Source organism: Manihot esculenta, chromosome 18, assembly GCF_001659605.2.
Source record: "Manihot esculenta cultivar AM560-2 chromosome 18, M.esculenta_v8, whole genome shotgun sequence".
Classification (NCBI taxonomy): Eukaryota; Viridiplantae; Streptophyta; class Magnoliopsida; order Malpighiales; family Euphorbiaceae; genus Manihot; species Manihot esculenta.
The window spans coordinates 3251810-3272315 of record NC_035178.2 but is presented as its reverse complement, the minus strand read 5'-3'; the positions used below and the strand labels follow the sequence as shown (position 1 = coordinate 3272315).

The 20506-nt window shown below is 37.5% G+C and overlaps 4 protein-coding genes and 2 non-coding genes across 14 annotated transcripts; 2 read left to right on the top strand and 4 right to left on the bottom strand.

Moving 5' to 3' along the window:
• The first annotated feature begins 88 nt into the window (after positions 1 to 88).
• On the top strand, positions 89 to 3648 carry LOC110605962 (protein CYPRO4). Its single transcript, XM_021744657.2, has 2 exons — positions 89 to 1981; positions 3135 to 3648. The coding sequence occupies exons 1-2, from the start codon at positions 341 to 343 to the stop codon at positions 3414 to 3416; spliced, it is 1923 nt and encodes a 640-aa protein (XP_021600349.1). The 5' UTR covers positions 89 to 340; the 3' UTR covers positions 3417 to 3648.
• Positions 3649 to 4901: 1253 nt separating this feature from the next.
• TRNAY-GUA lies at positions 4902 to 4987 on the bottom strand. The gene is given in 2 exon segments: positions 4902 to 4937; positions 4951 to 4987. It is a non-coding gene; the product is annotated as a tRNA-Tyr (tRNA).
• A 232-nt stretch (positions 4988 to 5219) lies between these two features.
• Positions 5220 to 10972, bottom strand: LOC110606526 (protein WEAK CHLOROPLAST MOVEMENT UNDER BLUE LIGHT 1). 2 transcript variants are annotated; one of them, XM_021745376.2, is made up of 5 exons: positions 10567 to 10972; positions 10407 to 10466; positions 9446 to 9592; positions 8732 to 9352; positions 5220 to 7440 (listed from the first exon to the last, which is right to left on the bottom strand). In XM_021745376.2, the coding sequence occupies exons 3-5, from the start codon at positions 9557 to 9559 to the stop codon at positions 5584 to 5586; spliced, it is 2592 nt and encodes an 863-aa protein (XP_021601068.1). In that variant the 5' UTR covers positions 9560 to 9592; positions 10407 to 10466; positions 10567 to 10972; the 3' UTR covers positions 5220 to 5583. The 2 variants fall into 2 exon arrangements, with proteins under 2 accessions (XP_021601068.1, XP_021601067.1); XM_021745375.2 differs by having other exon boundaries at positions 8732 to 9592.
• Positions 10973 to 12063: 1091 nt separating this feature from the next.
• LOC110606701 (UDP-glucuronate:xylan alpha-glucuronosyltransferase 2) lies at positions 12064 to 15393 on the bottom strand. 2 transcript variants are annotated; one of them, XM_021745633.2, is made up of 3 exons: positions 14371 to 15393; positions 13639 to 14254; positions 12064 to 13160 (listed from the first exon to the last, which is right to left on the bottom strand). In XM_021745633.2, exons 1-3 carry the CDS (start codon positions 14563 to 14565, stop codon positions 12217 to 12219), a joined length of 1755 nt encoding a protein of 584 aa, XP_021601325.1. In that variant the 5' UTR covers positions 14566 to 15393; the 3' UTR covers positions 12064 to 12216. The 2 variants fall into 2 exon arrangements, with proteins under 2 accessions (XP_021601325.1, XP_021601326.1); XM_021745634.2 differs by having other exon boundaries at positions 14366 to 14506.
• TRNAR-CCU lies at positions 13464 to 13536 on the top strand. The gene has a single exon. It is a non-coding gene; the product is annotated as a tRNA-Arg (tRNA).
• A 146-nt stretch (positions 15394 to 15539) lies between the features above and the next one.
• LOC110606702 (protein TIC 22, chloroplastic) lies at positions 15540 to 20032 on the bottom strand. 7 transcript variants are annotated; one of them, XR_006349481.1, is made up of 9 exons: positions 19575 to 20032; positions 19419 to 19481; positions 18808 to 18882; positions 18228 to 18278; positions 17851 to 17910; positions 17635 to 17706; positions 17103 to 17138; positions 16845 to 17018; positions 15540 to 15909 (listed from the first exon to the last, which is right to left on the bottom strand). XR_006349481.1 is itself a non-coding variant. In XM_021745635.2 (8 exons), exons 1-8 carry the CDS (start codon positions 20013 to 20015, stop codon positions 16926 to 16928), a joined length of 891 nt encoding a protein of 296 aa, XP_021601327.1. In that variant the 5' UTR covers positions 20016 to 20032; the 3' UTR covers positions 16448 to 16925. The 7 variants fall into 7 exon arrangements, 1 of the variants encoding a protein (XP_021601327.1); XR_002486549.2 differs by lacking the exon at positions 15540 to 15909 and adding an exon at positions 16007 to 16167; XR_002486551.2 differs by lacking the exon at positions 15540 to 15909 and adding an exon at positions 16184 to 16383.
• Between the last annotated feature and the right edge of the window lie 474 nt (positions 20033 to 20506).

The window sequence follows — 20506 nt, the reverse complement described above, 5'->3', positions numbered from 1 at the left end:
TAGATCTAATTGTAAGGTTTCATTTGATGCGTTGTGTGGATAAGCGGGGCTCCATATGGGCCATCCAAAGATCACCTAAATCCGACGCGTAGTAACTGACCGGTGGTAGTCGGTTGCCCGTCTTCTTCTTTCAAAACCCTAAGCATAGTATATCAGAGAGCGTTGCTCCAATTTCAAATTTTGAACTTGGCGCTCTTCACTTCCTCAATTACTAACAGGCAACAAGGCGAATAGGCCATTCCTCTCCCTCGATCCCCAAATCTCGCATTCCTCTGTTTTCCTATTATTATCTAAACTCACTTCATTTCTTAATTATAACAAAAAAACAAAGGCAACAGAGATGGGAGCCTCCCATAGCCGCGAAGATCTCGAACTCTTGGATTCCGACAGTGAGTATCAAGAAGAAACTGAACAAGAAAATTACGAAACGCCAGAGAAATCCTCCTCTGGACAAAGACACAAAACCCCTTCATCACTCGACGATGTTGAGGCCAAGCTCAAGGCCCTCAAGCTAAAATACCCATCTACAACAATCCAACAAAGTGAAAACCCCAATTTGAAAAATGCAGTCAAGCTCTACCTCCACATTGGCGGAAACACCCCCAAAGCCAAATGGGTTACCTCGGAGAAGCTTACTTCTTATTCCTTCATTAAGACTTCCAAAATCGGCAACTACAATGAAGCCAACGATGAAGATCAGGAGTCAGAATCGGAATCCGAGGAGGAAGGTTGGTGGGTATTGAAGGTTAGCGATAAAGTTAGGGTCAAAGTTACTGCTGAGATGCAATTGAAGACTTTTAAGGACCAGCATCGTGCTGATTTTGTTGCTGAAGGTGTTTGGGCCATGAAGTTCTTTAGCGATGAGGAGTATGGCGTTTTTGTCAGTAAGTACAAGGATTGTTTATTTGAAAATACCTATGGGTATGAGTCCAATGAAGCCAATAAGATTAAAGTTTATGGGAAGGATTTTATTGGGTGGGCTAACCCTGAGAAGGCTGATGATTCTATGTGGGAGGATGCAGAAGATAGTTTCTCGAAAAGCCCTCAGTCAGCAACTCCAGTTAGGGCTAATCAAGATCTGAGAGAGGAGTTTGAGGAGGCAGCAAATGGAGGGATACAGAGCTTGGCATTGGGTGCATTGGATAATAGTTTCTTAGTAGGTGATTCGGGCATTCAGGTGGTTAAGAATTTTAGCCATGGGATTCATGGGAAAGGTGTTTATGTGAATTTTGGTGGTGGGGATCATAGGAGTGGTCCAAGTTTGGTGCATTCTACTCCTAAGAAGGCACTTCTTATGCGTGCTGAGACTAACATGTTGCTTATGAGTCCAATGAATGAAGGGAAGCTGCATTCTACCGGATTGCATCAGCTTGACATTGAAACTGGGAAGATTGTTACACAGTGGAGATTTGAGAAGGATGGAACTGATATTACTATGAGGGATATTGTAAATGATAGCAAGGGAGCCCAGTTGGATCCATCAGGCTCCACATTTTTGGGCTTGGATGATAACAGGCTTTGTAGGTGGGATATGCGTGACCGGAATGGGATTGTTCAGAATCTGGCAAATTCTAGTGGCCCTGTCCTGAATTGGACACAAGGGCATCAGTTCTCAAGAGGAACAAACTTTCAGTGCTTTGCAAGCACTGGTGATGGTTCAATTGTGGTTGGGTCTCTAGATGGGAAGATTCGATTGTATTCTAGCAATTCTATGAGGCAGGCAAAAACAGCATTTCCTGGCCTGGGATCTCCTATTACTCATGTTGATGTTACCTTTGATGGAAAGTGGATATTGGGTACCACTGATACTTATTTGATCCTTATCTGCACATTGTTCACAGACAAGGATGGTAAGACAAAGACAGGTTTCAGTGGTCGTATGGGGAATAGGATTGCAGCACCCAGATTGCTGAAGCTAACTCCTTTGGATTCACATTTAGCTGGGATTAATAATAAGTTCCGCAATGCTCAGTTTTCGTGGGTAAGTACATATCTCCTTTCTGGAGGTCTATTACCGATGTTGCTTTGTTTAGCTTATAGTCTTCTTTGTAATTTATATAAAGCTATTGTTACCAGTAGGAGTTAGTGTCAGTGAGATGTTTCTATTGGTGTTGTTACCTGTGTGAATTTTATTTGCTTTAAGGCTGACAAAACTGCAATTTTCTGGATGCAAGACAAACTGTGTTTCTTATCATTACTTTGTTTCTCTTATAGTAATTTTTCTATACGTAGTAGTGTATGCATACTTCCAAGTGTGAAATGTATCAGAAACTTCAATTGATTTGTTATTTTGCTATGTTGTTGCTTCTGCTGAGAGGTTTTAGGAAAGTGAGAGGGTGTTACTATATTGTGTTAGTCAGCAGGATGTAGAGGGACTTGTTGCATTTATATATTAAGACTTAGAATCTGGTAATTTAACTTGAGGATCCATGACATGGGAAGTTTAATTGATGTACATTTTGCATAAAAGAATATCAATCTTATGAAAAGATCAAACTCTTAAGGGGCATCCAGAATTTGTTTGTACCTAGTGCTGTAACTTGAAAGATCTTTAGTATTGATGCTTGTGGACTAAAGTAAAATCTTACACAACATGTCACTGAAATCATTTGGACTTGAATTTGGTTCTGTGATCAAATTGTTTTCAGCAATGGAATTTTTGAACATGTGCATTTTAACTCAAGGATAGACATGTTTATCCTGTCCTGTTATGATGCTCTTTCTATCTTCTTAATAGTATCTACTTCCTATTGCAATCTCTATGTTTGGTTTGTTTTGTCTGAATATAAAACATACTGATTTTTGCTGCAGTCGCCCATTTTTTCTAGAACCTACATTCTGCCCATTTTACAGGTGAGGTATTATAATTGATGGTGTGGTACCTGGCATCATGTTGTTTGCTTGGTCATTCGTCTAAAATGGGGTGCCTTTGCTATGTCTTCTATAATCTGAAACTTGCTCAGTTAAATTAAGTCTACTCAAACCAAATAGTAGAGTTAGAGTTATTTTCCCTTGGAACTTTGGTCCTTGATGTGCGTGCTTGCATATCCACTGGACTATCATTTGGCTTTGATCACATATTTCTGGGCTGTGGATGAAAATGTTTAACATATATGTGTTGCAAAATTACCTAGGTCACAGAGAATGGGAAGCAGGAGCGCCATTTGGTTGCAACAGTGGGCAAGTTTAGTGTGATATGGAATTTCCAGCAGGTGAAGAATAGCTCACATGAGTGCTACCGTAATCAGGATGGCCTGAAGAGTTGTTACTGCTATAAGATAGTCCTGAAGGATGACTCTATTGTTGACAGTCGTTTCATGCATGACAAGTTTGCAGTAACTGATTCTCCTGAGGCTCCATTGGTCATTGCAACCCCTATGAAAGTCAGCTCCTTCAGCATATCCAGCAGGCGGTGACATTATGTGATGATGCCCTTCACTCGACCACTTCTCTGTGTCACTAGGAAGCGGTTTCAAACTGTAGACTGTTGTTTAACAAAGATAAGCTTGGATCATCCGAAGTTGAAGAATGATTGTCTAATTTAGTTGTATGAGATGATATCTACGTCTTTGCTATTTATTTGATGACTGCAACTTTATTGCATTGTATTTTTCTTCAGTTCTCAATGAAGGAGCTACTGCTAACTCATATGATATGGTGAGGTACTGTTATTTATTCTTCTGTGTTCTATATTGATGACTGCAAATATGCCTCAACATCAGAATGTTCACATTTTTATTGGGCTTAAAAGATTTTGTGTATTCATCTCAATGACGTTCTGGTTTTTGTGGGGCCATCTTATCCTGCTCCAATTCTGTAAGTTCTACTCAGGGTAGATAGTTGCATGCTTTATTTTTGTATAGGCCTTCAGTTTGGTAGTTGATAGATCGAGAAAAATGGCCTTTGAAATGCATAGAGCCTTTCTTGCTCAGCCAAATTCTTCTGCTCTTAGCTTTGCATCCAAAAACATGTACAAATAGTCATTGGGCATGGGGGGTACATTTTGGACTTATAAGATAGAACGCACTCCACCCCTTACACCAACTGTGATTCGTGCCCATAAGCGACCCACTTGGCTTTCAGGGCTCGACCTCCCTCCTTTGAACGTGAGCCATAATGCCTCATATTGTTCGAGATCAGCAATGGCTTCGATTTTTTCTTTTTTCCACTTCTGATATATGGCAATCCTGTCTTTTTTCTTCTTTATTTTTAAATTGGTGCAGATATGCTGAGACAAGAAAGGTACAGAGATGATGTTAGTCCTGGCTCTCAGGCGGAAGAAGGATCCTTCTTTGTAATGGAAGCTGAACTTAGAAGGCTTGGAACCTGGTTAATATTTGTGACCCAGGAATGCGTTGATATTGAACAGCTACCCTGGACGTCCTCTGCTAAACCCCGTAAGCCTGGCTAAAGACATAAAAACATGCACATGATTGGAAGCTTAAAGAGATTTAAAAGAAAAATGCTATGTTGTGCTCAAGTCCTCTTTCAATTGTTCATTTTTATAAATAAATAATTTTTTTTAAAAAAAATTGTCGTTTGCTCTCCTTTTCTGCTTCTTAAACTCTGAAAGGGGAAGTTTATTTGTAGTCATCCACAGTAAGACGGTGAAATGTAAACGGTCATTCCTTCATTTGTTTCTGCTTTAGTTTCTTAGAGTGAGCATTCTTATTAGATGGATAAGAATGATAATTTATTTTTCTTTGTCAATATGTTAAAACCTTTGATATTGATTAGGTTTTTAATTTGAAATTTTATTTATAGTTATAAATTATTCTCATATCAATAAATTAAAATTTTATAGGTAATTTGTCAAAAACTTGTTCAACGATTCATCACTGCTGGCACAAGTGGGATGTGAGAGGGGTAAAAAAAGGAAAAACTACGTGGCAAAAGTTTTATCCGACCTGCCGGATTCGAACCAGCGACCTAAGGATTTCAGCATCATTACTACAGTCCTCCGCTCTACCAACTGAGCTAAGGTCGGATATGCATTCATGCCTTCTAATTAAAAAAATTATTACATTATTTTATACATATATAAAGAAGAAATTAATTTTTTAACTTTATTCTTTTTTTTTCCTATTTCTTATGCTTTTTGATAGATATAGAAGGAACCATAAATTTAATATAACCAATAGAAGGTTTAAAATGTTAAACTTGCACGCCCAACTAGATATTGTTGGAGGAAGAGGGGGAACTGCTGCTATCCAAAGAGCTGAAAAACCAAAATCTTTAAATTTAACCAATTTCACACCTTTACAAAGGTTTTCAAGTCCGAATGTTGCAAAACTATACATTACAGAAACAACTTAATTTCTGTCCTTCCCCTGTCAAACACTAGAATATCGAACCATCTTTACCAAAGCTAGCCACTCATTTCTCATATGAGAGGGGAAAAAATAATGCAACTAACTTATCATACACAAATTAATAACCTACATTTACATTAGAGAAAAAAAAAATCTCTGTATGATCATATCCATAGTGTTATGCTCAATGTAATGTGACGGTAAATGCCCACAAACCAAAGGAAAAAAAACACAGCTAAAGCAATGCTTCTCTTCTGGACTCACATAATTCTTACCCTGTCTTGGAGGTGTGTGTTTTTTTCCTTGTTAAAAACATTAAAAACCGTGGGAAGTAAGTTTTCTTTTTCTTCTTTTGAGCCTTTGCTTCCGGGGAGGATTCAGTTTCAGTGTCACTTCCATACAACTGTGCTTTATGACTCGACTCGTACTCAACTGAGGCATTTGTTACCTTGACAAAGTTATTAGATCCCTTCCCGTCCTCAAAGCTTGCACTTGGAGTTTTAACAGCAGCAGCAACTCTTTGACCAGGTTCACCAGTCCTTCGTTTTTGCTCATGTTCAGCCCTCCACTTCCTCAACTCTTGTTCTACAGCCAGTTTCCCTTCCTTGGCTTTCTCAGCCTTCATCATTGCACTTTTTAATGCTTCCTTTCTTGCAGCCATCTCTTTATTCACTTCTTCCAACTTCTCTGCAGTCTTCAACTCAGACTCCTTGGCAACCTCAATTTGAGAAATTGCAGCTGCCACCCTTGTGTTGGCCTGCTCCTCTGCCTCATGAGCGCGTTTACTCAACTCATAGTACTCTTCTAAAGAAAGTGTTATATCAGACGAATCTATATCCTTGGTGCTTTGAGCTGATTCACTTTCTTGCAATGCTCTAATGGCCGCTAAAGCCAGTTTTTCAGAAGCCTTGGAAGCTTCTATCTCTTTTTGTGCTGCATGTAGCCTCCTCTCCATTGTACTTGCTCCAGCCTTTGCTTGTTCTGCTTCTTCCTTTGCCTTGCGCAGCTCTTCACGAGCTATTTGAGCCAGTTGCTTGGCCTCATCAGCTGCTTTTGCTGCTTGCTGTAGTTGCTTAGGAAACTCAACCATCTTCTCCTTTGCTTCTTTCTCCTTAATCTGAACCAAATCTATCTCTGACGTAGTACTATCCAGCTCAGCTTCAAGAGAAGCAACTGCGACTGATGCCATACCTTCTCTCTGCCTCAAAGTAGCAAGAGATGTTTTTTCTTTTTCAAGCTCTGATTGCAATGAAGCGGCAGCCATCTTCAAGCAACTCACTTCATCAGTTGCTCTGTCTATGTTAAGCTTCACTTCTTCGAGTTCCTTCTTTGCTAGCTCTATGTCAGCGTGAGTTCTCTTTTCTAGTTCCTCCTGCTCAGCTATCATGTTTCCTTGATCAGTTTCCTCCTTCAATTTGGATTCCATAAAAGCTGCTAGGTCTACTTTTAGATCAAGTAGCAAAGCTGAAGCAGTTTCTAATTCTGATTTGAGATCTTTTGCTGAAAGAATATGTTGGTTAAGTTTCTGGAGCTCCTCTTCCGCCTGCTTCAATTCCTTTTCCCAAAAAAGAGAATCTTGCTCCCTGGCCATGGCTGCTCCTATTCTTTGCTCCTCTGCCTCCAGATGGGCAGTATGAGCAGATTCTAAGGATTCCTTTGTAGCAATCAGCTCAATAGTAAGTTCCTCCACTGTCTTCTCAATTTCCTTGGATGCAGAAATAGTCTCTTCTGCTTTCTTAACAGCTTCATATTTCTCGGCGACCAAAGAAGCATATTCCTTTTTCAGTGTCTCTAGTTCATCGTTAACAGATTTCAGTTCTGAAACTGCAGCTGCATGCCTGGCTTTAGCAACCTCAAGCTGTGCTTTTGCAGCAACACTAGCCTCATCAGCAATCCCTTGTTCCAGTTCTTCTACCCTCAGCTTGGCAAGCTCAGAGTCTTGTTTTGCCTGATGCTCTTCCATCTGTGCCCTCTCCAGACTGAGCTTCAGCTCTTCAATAATTCTTTTAGTGTTGTCCAGCTCCTTAAGGACTTGTGTTTTTGCCAGTTCAGCATCCTCTGACTGTTTCCTGTACCGGGGCATTTCCTCCTGTACCTTGTCTAGCTCCTGTTCCACAAGCTTGCGTCTCTACGAAGTTTGAAAATATGTAAAGGGTAACTGATATTGGCACAAAATATCAAAATAAAAGCAATGATTGGGAGAAGACTGAAGAAATAAAATCAGTGGTTCTGCACATATTACAATGAAAAAAGGACTGCACTTTTGGGAACACAAAGAATAAATGGCCAATACTCGGAGAAGAATATTGTCTGAAAATTTTGAATACACATATTTTCTTGCTCCGCTTTTATTTCCAGAATGGAACTAAAAGAAGAAAAACAAAGTAACCTATCCTGAAAACAAAATATCAAAGAATCAGTTTGCAATAATGACATTAAGATTAATTTTGGAAGCAGAAGTCACAATATTTGCTTAGTTGAAGCAGTGAATCATTTTATCCCAAATTTTTCCTTATATAGCTACATCACCTTCATTAGCACATGATAATGACATCAAGATTAATTTTGGAAGTTGAAGTGAAAAAATAGTCACCCCATTGAAGCAGTTGAATATATAACTATCATCATTATCACTGGCGTACTATTATTCTTACCACAAATAACTTCACACCATTACAGCCAGTATTCAACAGCTGACAGCTTCTCTGCCACTGCTGAAACTAAAATATTACCGCACTCCGAAAACATGAAAATCCACTAAAAAAATCTTAGTTGCTCATAGAAAGACATAGATGCTATCCCCACATGCTCTTGTTTTTCTTCTTTTGTTGTATCATGGTGATATCTTATATGGTCTGCTCTATTGCTTAAACCTACAACATAAACCAAAGGTGTGTATTTGGCTGTTATTTGTGCATGTATATGGGTGTGCATGTTTGATTGTTTTGGGGGGGGGGGGGGGGTGAGGTTGCCTTTTCAATAACTCTCCATTAAATAGTAATGCTAATGTGATTCCTATTTCTTATTTTTAATGCTTCTTCTCCAATAATGTCCTTTGATAGACTTTATGCCATTCACACATCACTCGATGTAATTGATCTCATTCTCCTCAAACTCAGAACAAGATTTACTCTGGAACAAATTTCTTCAGGCTTCTTGTGATGACAAAAACTATCAGTGACCAGTGCCACTGATATTGCTAAAGCTATCAAAATTCATGCAAAATTTAGATGTCTGCTAAACATTCTAAGAATTATGGCATAAAAACAACAGAAAATCAAGAAAGAAAAAAAAATCACTTTCCTACTTTATCAAAAAGTATTAACAAGTGCTTGATGAAATGGTGCCAAAGAGATACTTAATTGTGAAGAAAATGCAGCAAGATAGTGATATTAATAACACTAGCGGCTCAAATGTACCTCAACAGTTTGGATTTTGTGGGCTTTCCAATCTACAATTCCTCCAAACTTGGAAACAGCTGCTTTAACAGATTCAAAAGGTGCTGCTGTATCAATAAGACCTATGCTTATGTCACCCTGCTTAACATCTCCAGGTGAATTGATAGATAATGGTGTTCTGAGAATTTGACTGGCAAGCATTGCATATGGAGAGGCAGAGGTAGGTTCATTTGTTTCCGCTCTGACCTTTATGTGGGGCAGATCAAGCTCATTGGATTGGGAGCTCTCTACAGGAGAGGAAGCAATAGGTGTGTTGTCGATGTGAATGTGAGGACTATCAGTGAAAGAAGTTTCTTGAGTTTGCTGTATGTCAGAGGAATTTTGCAGGGGTTCAGTTTTTTCTTGCAATAGCAATCCATCAGCAGAACCTGGAACAGCCTCCGTTTTCTGTTGGTAATGTTGTCCCTTTGAGGATACTTCAATAGTTTCAATTTTATCTCCATTAGAGATATCTTGCATTGCAGTTTTTGAACCTTCCTTGACCATACCCGGATAATCCGTCTCTATTATGTCAGCTGTTGAAGTTGCTACCATAATATCTGTTGGTAAAGGTTCAATTCCTGAATTTTCTGCTGCGAGAGGCTGATCTTGGACCAGAATAAGTGTATCAAAATCATCAGGGATAGGTTCGGAAATAGAATGTTCCACTACTGATAACTTATTGTCAGACTCTACCTTCCCATTAGTAACTGGGTTTATCAAGCCTTCCTCATGAGAATGCTGATTATCTTGGGAGGATGCAGACGAATCTGGAGGAGGCATAACTTCAGCAACCTTTACATCCTCCATCAGAAAAAGATGAATTGGAGGTCCCTCTCCTGTCTGACATCCGTAAAAAACAATAACTCAATTAGGAAAAAGATGAGCGAACAATTTCACAAAAAATTTTAGTAGGAATTTGTCATAGCAAGAATATGTCAATGCTAGATTCCATTATCTTATCAAATACTGAATCTGACATCATTGATCATTTTATTTATTTCTCTATTGAGTTCCTTTATTAAGGGTGAAATTCCATTCTAATTTGCATTTGCATGCATTTAAACATACATATTCCTTGCAAAAGATTAGCCATATCATAAACATGAAATTGCAGGTCACTTCATCTTAAGACAAGATATTTTTGTTCTTTTTTCTAAATATTATATAATCCTATTCTTCTTCACCCATCAAAGCACACACCCCCATTTTCCCATTCCTCACCCAATTAAAACATAACTAAGCTCCAATATAAGCAGAATATAGATCCAGAATTCCACTAATCCTACATTCGATGCAGGAAAATATTGCAGTACAAGAAGCAAATACCAAAAACTGAAACAGCCATTATAAATTAAAACTATTAGTTAATTTTCTGACAATAATTGATGTGAAAAAAAATCACCTAATCCGAACACAAACTTAGCTTCATTTAAAAATCCCGGAATAGTTAAAATACTTTAAGAAACCAAACAAAAACTTAACAAGAAAGTCAACGTAGAAACTTTGAAAACATGACCAAAATATATATATAAAATGGAATGGAACTTAGCACTAAAAATGAAATTCACACTATAAATTCGAAAGCTAAGCTGATTAAATCGTGTCTGATTCAATCAAAAACAAGAAAAAAAAATTAAAGAGGAGAGAAACATACCAGGAAAGTCCAGAAAGGAAAAAGAGGAAGAGAAGGAATTGAGGATGATATTAAAGATCTCTGATGAAATTAAGTGAAGAGAAAAAATGAAAATTAGTAAGGAGCTAAAAATAGAAGAGAAAAAACAGGGGAGCAAACACGAGCGTGGGCTGGAGGCTACCTCGTCTCACTGACTACAACTAGATCCATCTATCTGTACGCTTTCTGTTTCTCTCCTTCAAGATTGGTTTGTTTTTATTTGTTTTTTAATTGTCCTTTTGTATTTTATTTTTATGGACAGGGCGAAAATAGCAGTACCAGAGTAGGGGAATAGCCAATACTATAGAAACTGGAGGTGGTGGTTTTCATGGAAAATCATTATTGATTTTTGTAGGATTGAAATGGAATCTCTCTTTTTTCAAAAAAAAAAAAAAAGTTAATAAATTTTGACCACCAGTCTGTTGAGTACGCTGCCCGGACCGGAGACGTCACTGCCGCTGCCTGCTTATCTCTCCTGAACTTTCGGGTCCTTTGCGGCCTTTTCTCCGCTCGTTTTGGTTTCTTTTTTATTCATCTCTTTTAGCTCGTGGATGGGTGGAAAAAAAAAAGGTTTTATCTGCTAAAATTTAATTAAAGAAACGGAAAAGACTTATATATTAAAATTCAATTTAAAAAAAAAAAATTAAATATTACTTGCTCAATTCACTTTTACTCGATTAAAGAAACGGAAAAAAATAAAGAAGTGTTGAGATGGACAATGCATTTATGAGTCCTATGTAGTTATGTCATGGGTAGCCCGCCTGGACCCTGGATCATTATGCGTCATGAAAATGACATGCTGGTAATAAATAAGCTGCAGCTCTCAATATATAAATAAAATATATATACAGAGAAGATTTTTGAACAATATAATATTATTAATTTAAATTTAAATATAACATCTAATATAATTTTAATTATTATTTTTTATAATACAAATTGAATTATAACTAAGTAGAAAAGTAAAAGAAAAACAAACCACTCTAAATCCTAATACACTTCCAAAGAGATCTGGGACTATCTCATTGGAATTAGAATCAATTCGTGGGCTCGGTTGTTTCCAAAGAGAGGCCCACTACTCATTACAATTAGAATCAATTAAGAGTTGTATTCCTTAATCATCTGCTTCACTCACCTTTGTCTGTTGCTTAATAAGATGGCAATTACCATTTTATGACGAAATTAAATGGAACAACCTAGCCTTTTCAAATTCGTGCAATGACACATTGCCAAATTGAATATGACTCAAGCAAGAAACATACATCATTCACACTTTTAGCTCTTTCCATCAAATCTTTTTCTTTTACCCACTCCTAGAAGATGATGTTTTCCTTTGGCTAATTAGAGATTACTAACCCTAATGGTGATTCAATTAATAGAACTTTGTTGACTCTTAAATAAATATATAGGGTGAAACTACAGAGAGCACAAACTCATATGAAAATAAATTCTATGTTTTTATATAAATTTATATATTTTATAAATATTTGTAATTACACCTAAATAGATTTGTCCAACCAAACTTGCTCCCCATCATCTATTTCTCTATTTTTCTATTTTTCATATGGCCAACTAAAACGGTGTAAAATTCAACTTGTCCATATGTCGTTTTTATAGAAAAAGAAAGTAGGCAAAGTGATTAATCTCAATGTTACTTTATAGCTATCTATTCACATATAACTTATATGGAAAAAAACATTCCATATAGCTTTCTATCCAAAGACAATACTAAGGAAAATTAAAAGAAAAATGGGAAACAAATCAAATGTGATGAATCTGTTACAAATTCTCTCTAATTAATCAAATGTTTACGTCTAGAATCTGTTATGTATATCTTCCAATGCTCATCACTGAATCCCATCTCTCTAGCCATCTTTCTCTCCCATTCCAACTCTATTTTTCTCTGCTTTGTTAACCCACAAAACTTCTGCAAATTCTCATCCATCCCATCATGAAATTTCCACCACCTTTTATGTGCAACATCACTTGCATAAACCCTTTGATCCCCTATGTTCCAGTTACAATCATAATCTCTATAACAATTCCAAGGTTTCAATCCCAGATAATGAATCGAATAAACTTTGGGTGGGTCTGCACCAAAGAGCTCGTTCTTCACACTTGCCTCGAGTGTAGTATTAGCCCAGAAGTTCTTCAGAAAGTTCACTCTTCTCGGCAACCTATGCCACCAGACAAAGACCTCGTTAAGGAAACCTTGATCGCCACCATTGTAGGAGATAATGTCACTACGACGATCCATTAAAAAATTGAAGGTGCAATTTGAAGGTTCAATGACCATAATCCCAGAATTAAAGATCCAAACATCATTTCCTATGGCAGTCATTTGAGGGAAGTGGAAGAGGATGTCAAGATTACGTAAAACAATAATGTCTGAATCTATGAAGATGATTTTGTCATAATCAGTGAGCTGCCAGAGCCTGAACTTGCTGTAGTTGTACTCGTTGTATGAGTCTTTCTCGGCTCGAGGGTTTCGAATTCTTTTGATGAGTCGGATTTGCCAGCCGGCGGCGGCAAGGGCGTCACGTTTGGGTTGGGAAATGGATCTGTCGAGGAGAATGATAAGGTCTCGCTTTGTGCCTGTTTGACGGAGGCTTTGGGCAAGAGCTATGGCTCCACAAACGTAGGATTCTGATGAATGGAGAACCGTCACGTACGCCTCCCTCTTTGCTGTCCTCGTTGTGCTCTGAATCTTCGACATATCGTATATTTCATCAATACCTGTAAACCAATATTTTTATTAATAAATAATTTTATAAAATTGTACTAAGAAATGATGATGTCTAGGGATACCTAATATATATATATATAATTTTATAAAAAAAAAAAAAAAAAGAAGAGGACAAGACCACGTCAAAGCACAACTACCGAATGAATAATTAGCTTCATTTCTAAGCAAAGCAATCGCAAAGCTAAAACTGTTTACTGTTGTTAGTTGCTTTGTATCTGTCTTTGATTTCTGTGACATGGACGCACGCAAAGAAATGCAACAGATAGTACTATGAATTTTACTTAACAATAACAGCGCCTGTAGCTCAGTGGATAGAGCGTCTGTTTCCTAAGCAGAAAGTCGTAGGTTCGACCCCTACCTGGCGCGATTTTTCTTTTGCGTTTTGTTCTTTATTTAGTAAATTGCATGGATATGAAGTTTGAAGAACAGACGAGAAAAAAGTGTAGAAGGATTCATGCGGAGCCATACCTTTCGCCCACAAAGGCAAAGCAAGCTTGCAAGATCCAATGGGCAACGAAACCTTTTGTTCCAGCCATGACATTTCTGGCTCATAGAACCACCAATCACCTTCCTGTCTCACCAAGTCATTGCATCGAAACAGCTCCAGCATTGGCCTGCACTTGCTCCAAAACACTACTTTAGTCTTCCAACTCCAATCCCTCCTCCCTTTCTTCACTGCCAAATTTGCTGCTATGAGATGAACTTGAAGCCTAAACACCTCTCTGTTCCACAATTCTTGAGGGTACTTGCATGGCAATTTTGCCACTATTATGTCCATATCATCGTAAGCTTTAAAATCTGGCATTGGTATCTCCGGGCAGGACGTGCCTTCTAATTCTTCCTCCTCATCAATCCATTCTGGAAATAAATCTTCCCATTTAAAATACTCGGAGACTCTTTCAAAATAAATAGGTATAGTTTCTCCATGTATTTTCCAGTCACTAACATTATCTTCATCCATATTGACCATGCCAATCTTCATTCCTTTACCCATATTGTTCATGAAGCTTGGAACCTCAATCTTGGTCATGTTTCCTTTTAGCTTCTGTTTAGTGGCTTGATTCTCTTCCAAGACTGTCTTCATCTTAACACCCGTTTCCATCAACAAAAGTTCAAGTTTAGGCAAATGGGTAATCAAAAAACACCGATTAATCAATTAAGAAAAGAAAAATGAAACAAAAGTGAATAAGCTCACCTTACCTTGTGATGGCACTCGCGTAATGAGCACCTAACAAGAGAGGCTGCATTCTGAAAATAGACGGAAGAAGATGGCCGGAGAAGAAGGGAAGCATAGATGACAAGAAAGAAAGCAAGAAAAACCAAATTGATTCTGATAACCAAAGCCTTAGAAGGAGTGGTCTTCATCATCTTTTGAAGGCTGAGTCCTTCAGTCATCTTTAATCCTACAAGTACTGCTATGGCTCAAAAGAGGACTTTGCTTAGCATATATATATCTAACCACCTTCCCCGGTTTTAAATTTATTTATAGTAATTATTAATGATGATTAGCAGATTTTACAAGGGGATTGAGGCAGTGGTTAGAAGATTAAGAAAGCAAAGCATAGAATTAAAGAGTAAAACTCAAAGGACGTGACACCATTTAGAGAGCTCCATGTGGCAATTGTACAGTGCTTTTTTATTTCCTTGCCTTGAAGGCAAAACGGCCTGAGAAAATAAAGCTTCACTCCTTTCCCATCCTGTTGGTGCCGTTATAATTCTAGATTATCTCCCCAAAATGACCAATATGACCCATAGTTCCCTTCATGTCCTTTGTTCTTAAAAATTAGATTAAACCTCTAATGTATCTCAACTCGGTTGGTCTGAAAATTAAAAGCAGATTCGACCCATAAAAATACAGTTCACATAGTTTGATTTCGCAAGTTCAAACCTAAAAAGGTTGGCATCTGTGTATACAGAATAAAAATAAGAAGAAAGTAGCAAGGTTGGGAATGTAATTAGAGAAATTGATGAGGCAAGCTTAGGTATGCAGAGGAAGAATCTAAGAATTAGCAGCCAAGCAGGCACCGCCAACAACTATTTGGTTGTCCCGTCAACTTCCTACATGCAATGAAATGTCGCTTTTGTCCGTTAGGAATTTTCATTTTTATTATTTATGACAATATCATAATGTCCATTCTTTTAAAAGTCCCAACTCTCAATTGTGGCCTAGAAAGGGATTTAGGTGAGAAATCGGTATTTCACAACTCATCTAAATGATTTCTGATCATGTTTTACACGACTACAACTCCACAATATGGTAAACTATCACAAATTTTAAGCTATGTCAACCTATTATGGTCCCACATTTAATAGACAGATTGGCTAATTCGTTTCCTGTTTCTTGTGCTTGTTTGAATGAGTCATCCCACCTAGTATTGGCAAGGCGACCACACTACACTTTGATCATTTCATAAAGTCATCAACGCTTCTTTAACATTTGATGCTCAAAAGAGGAAATGCAGATTGCTGTTCGTGTTTACAACTTCTCCAGCGTCATGACCCAAGCGAACCACGTGGCGCTGTTTAAACGGATATTAGAGAAAGCATTCTTATTCCACACTATTCATGGTGATTTATCATATAACAAACCCAAAGAGGCCTTGTTTATCTTCTCTTTATTCTCTCCTTCATTTGGTTTATTCCATCTGATAAGGCATTGTGGCCTGGAATTTATTTACTGAAGCAAATTTGGTCTAATTGGGAGATGGATGATTGTTTCTCCTGCTTATCAATCGAGATCTGTTGGGCGAGACCACGAAGAAGGTTATTGTTTAGATGTATGTGAGCTCAACCAAATACCAAGTAGAAAATAAAATGCTCAACCAAATACCAAGAATTAAAAAATAAAATAAAATTGAAAATGAAAAGAAAAGTGAAATGCCTAGCTAAATTTCAGAATTGACACACTTAGTTCATTCACCAGCATCACACCCTCCCCATTCCAACCACAGAAGTTGCTGTTTCCAACTAGTTGATAACAGAGACGATCTTCAAGAACTGCAAATTAACATGTTAAAATTCCCTGATCATTTGATACAGAGAAGGTCTGCAAAATTACAAAGTCCGCAATGGAAGAATTACTAGGGAATAATGATCAGAAGTAATGCCAATCCTAACGTCCATCATTCTTCACTTTTATAATGTCGCCTGAGCAAGGTTGACTAGCTAGATCAAATGCTCCACTCCATTTATGCAAAAATGAATAACACATACCTAACCCTTAGCAGATATGTTAACAAAGAGTTCCCAATTCTAAATCATCAGGCTAAATCAAGTATGAAAAGAGAGAAACATTCGAAAATTTTGTCATTCAATTAACAGATTAACCAATTGAGTCTAGTTTCAGAGCACTAATGTCTGATACTGTACAGACAGTGCAGCAAGTTTGCATAGGTCAAGCATTCAGTGTTAGTTCACTGACTAGTTTACTGAATTGAATGTTAATTCATTAAGCATTCAGTGTTAGTTCACTGACTAGTTTACTGAATTGAATGTTAATTCATTCTCTTATTTTCCTTTTCAAAGTGATATCTCTTCTTTATATCTAAAGGCTACTCCAGACTACATTCATGAAAGGAAGTTTAAACAGTGTGAGACCTTATTCCTAATGTATGTGAGAGAGAGAGAAAAAGGAAGAAGAAAAGGAGGCAATTAGCTTGGTTATGATGGCCAACCTGCTTCACTATGAGACTGGGAACGTGTTATATTTGCTGCCGTTTAATTCATATGATCTGCCGGAGTAACAATCCAATGCATCATAACTTAGCTACCTCCTGAATATGTTGAGAGCAGCTTTTACCAGGTGGAATGAAAATCAGATCTTCCCAGCCTGAATTATTCTCACTCATCTACATCAGACCAAAGAGCAAGATTTCAACTTGCAATTTTCTTTCTACAATATGTACAATAAATCCTACCATCAGATTCATTACCTCCATTTTCCTTAGAACATCCTCTAAACTCCCCACCTGTTCAAGCAAAATGAATCACACAGCTATATGTGCATTTGTGCAAACTCAAATAACATTTTCATTAATAAAAAATTTTAGGGTAGAAAGCTTGGAGTATCAACTCGATCTTTACCATCAAGCTAGGTGATTTCTTCAATTTCATCCAATCATTCTCATTTCTATTAGAGACCAATTCATTGGCTGGCACATAAATTTCAAAATTCAATTTCCCCCCTTAAAAGGACAGCCTGTCTTTCCATTTCTACCAGAAGTTTAATTCATTAGAACCAGACTGCAACATATTTCTACTTATTTTATCCATCACATCATGTGAAAATGTTCTCTTTCTAAATGTAGTTGAGGTATAGTTTATGATAAACGAAAACAAGAATGCATTTCAGATGTGAAAGTTAGTGAGTGTTTTATGGAAGTGTGTGGGCATGTATTTATTAAATCTTGTGAAATCAAACTTTTCTAAATGAAAAAGTAAAGGAAGTGATGCCTTTTCTGATACCATGATATGTTGAGCAAGACCAAGCCCTCTTGAAGCCCTTGAAACCTTTGACAGTTCTTTTTCTATATCTTCCTGCATATCAGGAAGAAGATAGCCAGTAGTCAATTCATTCATAATTTAAATCGAAAAATGACGTGCATCATAATTAAATCTAAAAATGATGCACACCAAGAACAGTCAATGGCTCCCATACAGAGCTCAACAAGTCGAACACACCTTTTGAAAATATATTGGGCAGTAACGCTTATTTTTCTTCTTCACAACAAGAAGGTCTGACTGCAGACAGAAAAGTTCATGAGGCAACATTAATATGGCACAACATTATACATTCACACCCACAAATGAGAATATATACATACACAGCACAAGGAAACCAAGATGGCCCCTGTACCTGAGTCATCTGATTTATGGAAAAGTTATTGGGAATGACTATAGCTAAGCTTATGCATGTCTCTGCACAAACGTGCATGCATATGGATATTTAATCATCTCTGTGACACATTCCATAATTAGAGGCATTTCCAATAATAAACTTTCAACATGCATCTAATTAAAGGGATGGACTGTATAATATGCAACAGGTTCAAAACTACCTGAAAAACAGGAACTCCATCAAATCCACTGTTGACACCAGCAGCTTTCAGCTGATAAACACAAAAGACTATTGTTAGTCTAATATAGTTTAGCTGGTAAAATAACATCGATATTCATATTTTAGATTTCAAGTTTAGACACAATATATACAGATTGCTATTATAACATCATTTGACAAATTCTAGTTAAGCTTTCTCTCCTCATGCAACCCAAAGGTCAAGCAAACCAATGAGGATTATCATGTTCCTGTTCTGCTAATGGAATGTATACAAAGGATACTAACATGGGGCTTCATTAGCACAGAATCGAGCTCAGAGAGAACAATAGCATAATTACAGGAGCAAGCAACTTCAATGACATACATGTAAACCAGCAAGAAACTAATATGAGAGTTTGTAAAAGTACTCTAGTCATTCTGTCAAAATCAAGATATAATCTGATACATTGTAACCAATTCTTCCAAATCAAAAAGGGCAATGGTTTGTGGTAGCATAACAATGCCACAAAGTTCTTTGCTATGAATTTTTTTCAGAGTCTATCTAAAAGGCGATTTTCAAGCAAGTATTCATGAGAACTGACCTCTAATGCATTCTTTATTTGAACTGGATCAGGCAAAAACCGAAATGCAATTCCCTCGACCTTCAACATGTACACCTATAACATTCAAGAAGGAAAATAAAATGCATGGTTAATACCTATGAAGAAAGCAAACAAAAATTGCACAGATTTGGATGCAAAATAACAACGAAAGCTAAATGTCTAATAACTATAGGATACACTGCACAGCATATTAAATTCATTCATTTAGCCACCAAACCTTGTCATTAACCATCAACCAATGTCTGCTGAAATTTGCAGAACGTGGAAGCTATTTTTGTATAATTTTTTTTATAGCAAGAGATAATGAAAGGACTACGTTCAGTGATAAGATACGCCATCAAATATTAACAATCACTTTCAGAGTCAGAGCACAGGAACAGGACAATAAAACTTATCAACACAAGTCATTATACATGCAACCTTCCATGCCATTACATGCTCCACTGCATTAGATTTAGAACTCTAGTCAGCAAGCCTCAAAGTATATCAGCATTCAAGCTTAACCTTGCAATGTATATATCTACTATCTAGCATACTCCCAAAAAGAAAAACAAGGGAATTGGAAAATAGATTAAGCTAAAAATAGTTACCTGATCAAGAGTGATAGGCACAACCTTAGCCTTACTTCGCAATTCTCTTCTCCGCAGCCGAACCTTAACAAATAAGAACGGAAAAGATAACACAGAAGAAGGCCAAAACAAATCATAATATAAATAGAAATACGCGTATAGTATAGACGTACTAACCTGAGCGAGAAAGGTTTCGGCGTCTTCTTGGCGAAAACAGAGCAAGCTAATTGATTTGGCTCCATCAGGATCGGAGATGAGCACGAACTCATTGTTGGTATTGCTCACTGTGTACACTGCCGTGCCGGCAAGCGTTTTCGCCACGTGGTCTGAGCTAAGCGTGCTGGCAGCTGCGGCGTGCTTCGGCTGCGAGAGAGAGGCGAAAAGAGGCTGCGGGCGTAGCCGCCTGATAGTTGGCCCCGGCGGGAGATTGGCGGTTAGGGCTCGAGTGGTATCACCGAGCCGAGTAGTAAGCTCGGCTCCCAACCGGAGGCACTGCTGGTGGATGAATGTGGAGAGAGATAAGAGGGGGTTTGAGGGTTTTGCGGGTTCCATAGTCGACGAGAAAGAAATGGGAAATGAACCGGACGAAGAGTTTGATTTGTGGCTGAGCCTGAGCATTGGAAATGTTATTATCACAGGACGATGGGAATACTGTATTAAACAGTCCAATAAACAGAAAGGTGTTGTGCAGTTGAAACTAAAGCGCGTGTTTTTTTTTTTTTTTTTTTTTTTCATAAGATATATATTATTGCTAAATTCCATCAAGTGGCAAAGAGAAGATAAAGTTCACATGATATAAGAAATTAACTCTAAATGAACTATTTTTGATGAACTTTTTATAAAAGAGATGTGTAGTCTGATTGTGAGCCCGACGTACCCAAGAAAAAGAGATAGATTGAAAGGATTTAGCTATATCTAACGAGTCAGAGATAATATCTTGAATACTAAAGGGAGCTGGGTTACCCCTACATATTTAAACTGTGATAAGAGAATCTCCTTTTATAATAGAGTGAGAGAAGTCTCTATTTTTAGCAAAAAGAAGTGCTTCTCAATAAGCAATGCTCTCTAATTGTAAGGGGTCTGAGATAGAGGCCCACAAACAACAACAC

Coding starts and splice junctions, on each gene's coding strand:
- LOC110606701 (XM_021745633.2), bottom strand. CDS start 14,565: ATGACTGAAGGACTCAGCCTTCAAAAGATGATGAAGACCACTCCTTCT. Junction 14,255..14,370: donor TACGCGAGTGCCATCACAAG/GTAAGGTGAGCT, acceptor ACGGGTGTTAAG/ATGAAGACAGTCTTGGAAGA. Junction 13,161..13,638: donor TTTGCCTTTGTGGGCGAAAG/GTATGGCTCCGC, acceptor ATTGGTTTACAG/GTATTGATGAAATATACGAT.
- LOC110605962 (XM_021744657.2), top strand. CDS start 341: ATGGGAGCCTCCCATAGCCGCGAAGATCTCGAACTCTTGGATTCCGAC. Junction 1,982..3,134: donor GCAATGCTCAGTTTTCGTGG/GTAAGTACATAT, acceptor AAAATTACCTAG/GTCACAGAGAATGGGAAGCA.
- LOC110606702 (XM_021745635.2), bottom strand. CDS start 20,015: ATGCTCAGGCTCAGCCACAAATCAAACTCTTCGTCCGGTTCATTTCCC. Junction 19,482..19,574: donor CCGAAACCTTTCTCGCTCAG/GTTAGTACGTCT, acceptor TTATTTGTTAAG/GTTCGGCTGCGGAGAAGAGA. Junction 18,883..19,418: donor TGCCTATCACTCTTGATCAG/GTAACTATTTTT, acceptor TGAATGTTATAG/GTGTACATGTTGAAGGTCGA.
- LOC110606526 (XM_021745375.2), bottom strand. CDS start 9,559: ATGGAGGATGTAAAGGTTGCTGAAGTTATGCCTCCTCCAGATTCGTCT. Junction 7,441..8,731: donor ACAAAATCCAAACTGTTGAG/GTACATTTGAGC, acceptor CAAACTTCGTAG/AGACGCAAGCTTGTGGAACA.